Here is an 8,179-nt window from a genome sequence, read left to right on the forward strand (position 1 = left end):
TTCTGCATTTATGTCAAATTATGTGAACAAAAGACCAGATGTACTAGTAATAAACAAGCCTGCATAAATACCACAAAATAATTACACGCATACATAACCAATAAAAGGAGAAATGTCAAAATGTTTTATTCACATTCACAAATACATAAAAAGCTCATATGCATACAAAAGCACAGGGTGCCAGAAAGGACAGTGTCATATTATTTTACAGTTTTTTTCTGATTTGCTGTGCTAGTTGTAACAGCCAAACTACTATACCTTTAAAGAACAGCTATACTGCACTGCCCCTATAGAACAGCTATACTGCCCTGCCCCTACAGAACAGCTATACTGCCCTGCCCCAAACAACTATACTGCACTGCCTCTACAGAACAGCTATAGCCTACTGCCCTGCCCCTACAGAACAACTATACTGCCCTGCCCCTACAGAACAACTATACTGCCCTGCCCCTACAGAATTGATATCCCACTTATTCTCCAAGGACTACACAAGACTGAATATGTCACAGGAGCAGATGGAATGAAAATGGGTATCCATCTTTTTTAACGATACCCAGAAGCTCTACAGAAACCAATTGCTTAGAACTGACCACAAATCTGAAACATGTAAAAAATCATTTTAAGGAAAGACAGGCAATAAGAAAAAGTGCTGATCGCGGTTGATTTGAATAAGTTTAGTTGTCCTATCAATGCTCACAACTGTCCTTATTCCTATGATACAGGTTTCCACTATCTCATAAATATTATTAACATTGCATTGCCTGGACATTGCCTGGACAATTAAACAGGCTTCAGTTTTGTTCATTAAAATAACGTTTTGGCACACATATATTACATAATAGCATAAAAGAAATCAAATATACATTATACACATTATCAGAACTGCAGGGTCTCTCACTGATGAACTGATCAAGGCCATTAATGACATGAGCGCTGGGCCAGTTTATAACCACTGTACTGAACACATCACAGGACTCAGAGATGCAGGTGCAATAGACTCACAGTTCTCACATGGTTCACTAATATTTGTTTTTGAAGTTCATTTTCTTCTTATGAGCATAGACGTGTGAAATTAGATTGGAACAGAAACAGGACGTCAAGAAGCAGCTTGTATTCGTGCTGAAAACCACGCAAGCTTGCTCACTGTGGATCTGTCCAATTTAACAGGGCAAAGTGTAAGAATCCACGCAAGACGGTATTGTAAAATTACAGCGACATAGATCTCTTGGACACAGTTTACTTTTCACTTTGCACCTAAACATTTTGTGTGTCATGACATTTGACATTTACTACCACAATGCAGAACACCGAGGGTGGAGAGAGAGAGAGAGAGAGAGAGAGAGAGAGAGAGAGAGAGAGAGAGAGAGAGAGAGAGAGAGAGAGAGAGAGAGAGAGAGATATGAGGAGGAAGAAAGAGTGAGGGAGAAAGAGAAGGAGAGATAGAGGAAGTGAAAAAAGAGGGAGAGAGAGAGAGAGAGAGAGAGAGAGATGTCCTTCTGAAATATTGACCACTCACACACATCCCTCAAGGCAGACGGTGAAGCTAGCTAGCGTGTGATTGTGCTGCTGGCGGGCGTGAAGCTAGCTAGCGTGTGATTGTGCGTGCTCTTGAGCGAGCTGGCGCGAGCGTTGCCCCGTCCGGCGCTCTGTGGTCGCCAGAAGCACGCGGAGCAGCAGCGACAACACAGCTGCTTGTTGAACTGCTTCTGAAAGCTCTTGCTCAACAAGTAGAGGGCGAAGGGGTTGACGCAGGAGTTGGCGAACGCCAGGATTCGAGCCGCCACGCTGGCCATGAAGTGCACGGTGGAGGTGTCCACCTGGGAGTAGTGGTAGGAGCGGTACAGGTAGATGGCGTGGCTGGGAAGCCAGCAGATGGCGAAAAGGCCCGTAAACACCAGCACCGTCTTAGCCAGGCGCTTCCTCGACTCCATCTGAGGTGTTGAGGGCAAAGGTTGGTTTTTACAAAGAACTCTATGTAAGACCCCGGTCTCTTCGGTTCAGCATGGGTGTTGAGACTCTACACAATACCATAGGAGCACCGGAGGTACATTTAGGCTTGTCTAGAGATCATACTATCATTTTATTTTTATCATCTTTTTGACATAGTTCTGAAATGGCATCCCCTGTTGCATAGGCTGCATTCTGTGAATGACATGTCAGATATTACACGAGGAAATTATTATCAGACACTATAGCATCTCACCTGTCTCCTAACTGGAACGTTCCCCTCCACGGGCATGTTAACCACACTCTGCGTCAGACTCCGGGCGATGAAGAAGTAGTAGATGGAGATGACGAGGAGGGGGATGACGTAGAAAATCAGGAAGGAGGCCATGGAGTGGATTTTGGGGTGCAGGTCCCCCGCTAGTGGGTATGGGGCACACGTCCTGAAGGTTTCGTTGGTTTGCGTGATGTGAAAGGTGTGCAGGTCTGAAAAAACGGCCTCAGGGACAGAGAGGAGCATGGAGAAGAGCCAGATGGCTGAAGCTCTCACGCAGACCTGGACATGGGCGTGAGATGTTGGCATATCCATGGGCTTCACAATGGCTTTATATCTGATGGAGAAACATAGTAAAATCTTCACTGTTGAAAATTCACATACTCACATAAAAAATACACACACGATTTTTAAAAGCAATTTCAATGCATTGAGTGTGAATAGATTAAATACATTTAATAAACTAAAACTGTCAGAGTTTTGTGGTCTGCATAAGAATCTAGTCAAAGTTCCATTAAATTCATATCAATGTAATACTTGGTATAAATAACTACGTGTCTGTTGTTTTTATGAGGACCATCTGCCTTACTTCAAAGTCTCAGTCACATTGGAAACCCTTCTAAGGTTTTCAATCTACTGGTATAAATGAGTGGACAGTATTTGCCAGTGGTGACGCATTGACCATATCAGGACTGCTGGATCCGTGTTAATCAGTGAAGGAAGCTCTTATCATGAAGAACAGATCCAAATCATCTCTGTTAATAGAGTGCCACTCGCGACACTTCTCTTTATCATATATGCTCAATATGTTTCCTCATCTCTGCTTCATAGAGCCCTCATCCAAAATGTGATAATTAGAACTTCTCTTAAACAGGCGAATCGTCTTTTTAAAAAATGTTTAATCATCAGTTTATTGAGCATTGAGCTTCATTGAACGTCGTCTTGATTATTCACAAAATGCGTTTGAGTAATACGCCAAATTCCCCAATCGCATATCCGACTTATCCAGACACGGGACACGTTTCCTCATCCTGGGTTATCTAGTGTGAGTCTGATTTGTAAATTGCATAAATTATGGGAAACGACATATCCAGACTATAATCCACTCCAGTCAGGTAACACATATAATGTGCTGAACTCTGTGTTTTACAGCAGACTACTCCAATCCAGCGCTCTGTAGTTCTTGAGCGTCCGCACGCGAACAGAACAGTCCAAGTGTCGATTCGTCCAATTCTTTTCCATCAAGTCACCGGGTCATTTTGTTCCACAAGGCTGTGATCGTACGTGTTTTGGACTACGCCGAAGGACAGCATTTCAGCACATAAACATAATGCATATTTACACGATTATCAAGTCAAGTCAAATTTAGCTATAGGTAGCTACAAGTGCTTTTTACAACACACGTTGACACTAATACCAGTCAAAGGTTTGGACACACATACTCTGCCTATTATTTATTTATTTATGTATGTATTTATTGTTATTATTGTTTTCGACATTACAGGCCAACCCAATGAATTAACACGCAATTCTGCTCTAATAAACAAATATCGACTAACTTTGATATCTGATTCTTTGAAGTAATTGTTCTATATTTTGATGACAGCTTTGCACGCTCTTGGCTTGCTTCATGAAGCAGCACCTATGATGCTTCTCCATCAGTCCTGAAAACATTCTCACATGAAGAGCAAGGAGCTAAAGTTCTGAAATAAGCTGAGGGTGCATATTGAAGATGTGTGTGTATACACACATATGTGTGTATAAGTGTGTTTGTGAATTTGTATGTACAATATCAAATTGTATTGCCTACATTGTTTCATAAAACATTATTGCTTTATAATAAACATTTCTTAACAACAAGAGCAATAATAATAATCTACCTTATTCTATCTGCTTATTATGTTTTTATTGTACATTATCCTCTGTGCCCTCGTCGCTAGAACATCTCAAGTCTCAAGACACGACTGCACAGCGATCTTGTGTGGTATTAAGTTCGTACCTGTCAGCTGCCAGAGCGGTTAGGGTGAACACCGACACCCCGACGGACGTGAGCTGGATGAAGGGGATGAGTTTACAGCCCACCCTTCCGAAGAGCCACTCGTCCGACAGGTATCTACTGGCGTCGACAGGCGCGCAGGTGACGAGAAGAAGGATGTCCCCGAAGGCGAGACTGGACATGAAGAGATTGGGGACGTTTCTCATGGACTTCACCGTGCAGAAGGTCCTTATGAGGGTTATGTTGCCGATCAGTCCTACGGTGATTATGAGCGTGTACACGACTGCGATAGCGACGCCCGTGCGCCACGGAGAGGTCTCCACGGACGCCAAGTTCTTTGGCTCCCAGGACTCGTTAGAAAGTGACTTTTCATCACGAACTGAAACAAAAGTTGCTTCCAAAGACATTTTTACCGGGTTATTGGAGCATTCTGATCATCTCAGTTGGTAAGTTACTTAAGACTACGTTGCCTTTTGCAGACAGTGTTGTCTTGCGCTTCTGTGCGCGCTTCCTCTCATGCATGAAGAGATGTGTGGCGAGGTTAAGATACGCGACGTTCAGATATGCAGGATTCGTGCGCCTGCGCTCAAGATGTGAGTCCGCTCGCCAAAAGTTGAAGAAAGGCCAGTAGCCTACTTTGTACAACAGGTGCTGGAGCTATGAGGTCACCAAGGTCCTCCTCCGAGGAACTTAATTCGGTTTACACGCGTTATTTAGTGTGTCTAAGAGAGGACACGAGCCAAAGCCCGCTTGCACTAACCGCAGAAGTTCACGCAGGTTGCAGCAGGACAACGGTCATCTGTAAGAAGCGTTTAAGTGGGTTAGCTGACGTTTCAGCACAACGACACGGATTAAAATCAGTTCGTGTAGGCGTCGGTATCGATATTAAAAGGAATGCGAACAAATCGACGTCAAATCACAAGCGTGTAACGCTGTTAGCTTTAATTTTTCTCTTCCAAATCACAAACGTGTTATGCTGTTAGCTTTAATTTTTCTCTTTTTAAGTATATTTATTGACTTATTAGCTACTTTTGAAAAAAGCCGTTACTTAATCACTATTCTTCATTAGTACGCTTCAGATGGCGTTCCGATGACGTACTGTTTAAACTGTGTGTTCTTGTAATATTTGTGTTTATGTATTCCAGGGGGTAATCAAAACAATTAAAAATAGAAAAAAATGTATTCCTTGCGAACATCAACAGGTCTCTTTCCATGTATGTTATATACAAGCTTGTTCTGACCTCTAGGGCAACGACATGTCAACTGGATCCCATGCCAACACAATGGGTGAAAGCCTGTTCTCCGTCTGTCTGTCCTCTTATTACTATGGTCATTAATGCTTCACTTAGCTCAGGAATGGTTCCGACATGTTTGAAGCTGGCAGCCATCACTCCAGTTCTCAAGAGGCCTGGCTTAGATCCCGAGAATTTTGATAATTATAGGCCCATTTTGAATCTCCCATTTCTCAATAAACTGTTGGAGCAAACAGTAGCTGCGCAGTTAAAGGAACATATTGATTCCTGTGATCTGTTTGAAGTCTTTCAGTCTGGTTTTAGGAGAAATCACAGTACTGAAACTGCTCGTTAGGGTGGTGAAGGATTTGTTGATGGCGGCTGACCAGGGACTGCTTAGATTGCTTGTTTTACTGGACCTGACTGCAGCATTTGACACAGTGTGCCATAGCCTATTGCTCTCTCGGCTTTAAAATATGATTGGCATAACAGGGACTGCGTTAGCATGGTTCACTTATCTCTCTGACAGGCAGCAGTTTGTTTCTATTGGAGGTTTTAAATCTGAAATTTGTTCCGTGTTACATGGAGTCCCCCAGGGCTCAGTCCTTAGACCTTTGCTGTTCATTTTGTACCTGCTTCCTCTTGGTGACATCATTAGGCAGCATGGGCTGCAGTTTCACTGCTATGCTGATGTGCAGATTTATATCTACACCAAACCTGCCCATAGCTTGCCTCCTCTTGCCTTGTTGAGCTGCTTAACGGATGTTAAGGCATGGATGATGAAGAACGTCCTGAGTTTGAACAATAGAAAGTCTGAGGCCATCATAATTGCTTCTCCTGCTACAGTTAGGAGACTTGGTGACACTACTATTAGTATTCCGGGTTTGGTGGTTTCTACCTCTGCTGAGGTAAGAAATCTCGGAGTCACGTTTGACTCTACGTTATCTTTTGAGTCACACATTAAAAATACATGTAGGGCAGCCTTCTTCCACCTTAGGAGTATTTCTAGGATTCGCCCTTTCCTTTCTTTTGCTGCTGCTGAGACCTTGATTCATGCGTTTGTAACATGCCGACTGGATTACTCCAATGCTCTGTTGTATGGCCTCCCTGCGCGGGCTTTGAGCAAGCTGCAGTATGTGCAGAATTCAGCTGCGAGGGTGCTTACCCATAAAAGATCTTGGGAGCATATTACTCTGTCACCTTCATTGGCTTCCAGTGCAGTATCGCATCCAGTATAAACTGCTAGTGTTGGTTTTTAAATCCTTGCATGACCTTGCTCCTTCCTACTTAAGTAGGTTACTCCAGCCATACTCCCCGATACGTACGCTTAGATCTTCAAGCCAACACCTGCTTGTGGTTCCGCCCTATAAGTTAAATTCCACTGGGAAAAGAGCATTCTGTGTCGCGGGTCCGATGCTATGGAATGGGCTCCCTGATGAAATGCGGGCTTGTTCATCTTTAGATATTTTTAAAGCTGGTCTTAAAACTCATCTTTTTAAAGTGGCATATGGGTGAGATTTGTAGATTGTAGTGTTCTATATTTTTATGCATATTTATCTGTATTTTTTATAGTATTTAATTTTCCTGTGTGTACAGTGTCCTTGGGTGTCCAGAAAGGCGCTTTACAAATAAAATGTTATTATAATATTAATATTATATGAAATGCAATGTTTTATATGTATAATTGTTATTTTGAAAACAGCACTGACAACCTCCCCAAACTCCTGGTCCTCACTAAACCTAGCCAAACCTCCAGTCCTCACTATCTGTCCAACCCTAGCTAAGGCCCTGCAAGTGCTTTTTTTTTTTTTTTTTTTTTTTTTTTTTTTTTTTTTGGGTCCACAGCCTTCCATGTAGTAATTTGTTTGAGCACTTTCCTGTTCACAGCCTCATGGATCGTTAGCCTGCAGCATTGCCCACATAGCTGATTATGCATGCCTAATAACAGAGCATCAATCTGAAAGACAAACCTATTTTATTTTGTGTTTGTGAAGCCAACCCAGATAATAACAGCTTTGTTTAATTTAGTTGTTTTTACTAAGAGTTTAACTGATCCAGAAGATCTACAAAGATCTATAAATAGGAAGGTACACAGTCTCCCACCAATCCTGATCTCTGCCATACTGTTGGAATCCACATAATAATTTACATAATAGAGGCCCAGTGGCCTCCAATACAGGATTTAGCTTTAATGCTAATTGATGACCACCGTTCAACTTGTTAATAAATGAGGTAGGTTTTATCAGTCAGCTCTGTGTGTTATAATGTGTGATGGGGTGACAGATGCATCAGACGCAGGAAATGGTGCCGTGGTTTCTTTAATATTCATTGCACAGCACAGTACTATCAATAAGATTGTGTAGCACACAAACAGTGGGGTAGAACAAACACACTTAATTAAGGCACAAAGTCACTAAACGTGGCGTTGGGAAGAGATGCAGCGGTAGACGTCGTATGCAGGTTCACTCCTGTAGGCTCACTCCTGTAGGCTCACTCCTGCAGGCGCAAGGAATGCACAGCACTGACTTGCGGGAACTGTGGGCTTAAATCATGGCGTGAGACTGATGAGGAACAGGTGCAGGTGATTATTGAATAAGCGGGTGAGTAACACTGTGGGAGTGCATGGGAGGTGGAGTGAAGACTGGGCGGCTCCCCTGTGGGGCTGGAGGTGGAGTCAAGTGGAGTGGGCGGCTCCCCTGTGGGGCTGGAGGTGGAGTCAAGTGGAGTGGGCGG

The 8,179-nt window shown here is 43.0% G+C and overlaps 1 protein-coding gene across 1 annotated transcript; it reads right to left on the reverse strand.

Moving 5' to 3' along the window:
- Positions 1-157: 157 nt before the first annotated feature.
- Positions 158-4,857, reverse strand: grpr (gastrin-releasing peptide receptor). Its single transcript, XM_077021066.1, has 3 exons — positions 4,218-4,857; positions 2,204-2,555; positions 158-1,931 (listed from the first exon to the last, which is right to left on the reverse strand). The coding sequence occupies exons 1-3, from the start codon at positions 4,619-4,621 to the stop codon at positions 1,548-1,550; spliced, it is 1,140 nt and encodes a 379-aa protein (XP_076877181.1). The 5' UTR covers positions 4,622-4,857; the 3' UTR covers positions 158-1,547.
- Between the last annotated feature and the right edge of the window lie 3,322 nt (positions 4,858-8,179).

Source organism: Brachyhypopomus gauderio, chromosome 1 (genome assembly GCF_052324685.1).
Source record: "Brachyhypopomus gauderio isolate BG-103 chromosome 1, BGAUD_0.2, whole genome shotgun sequence".
NCBI classification, from domain to species: Eukaryota; Metazoa; Chordata; class Actinopteri; order Gymnotiformes; family Hypopomidae; genus Brachyhypopomus; species Brachyhypopomus gauderio.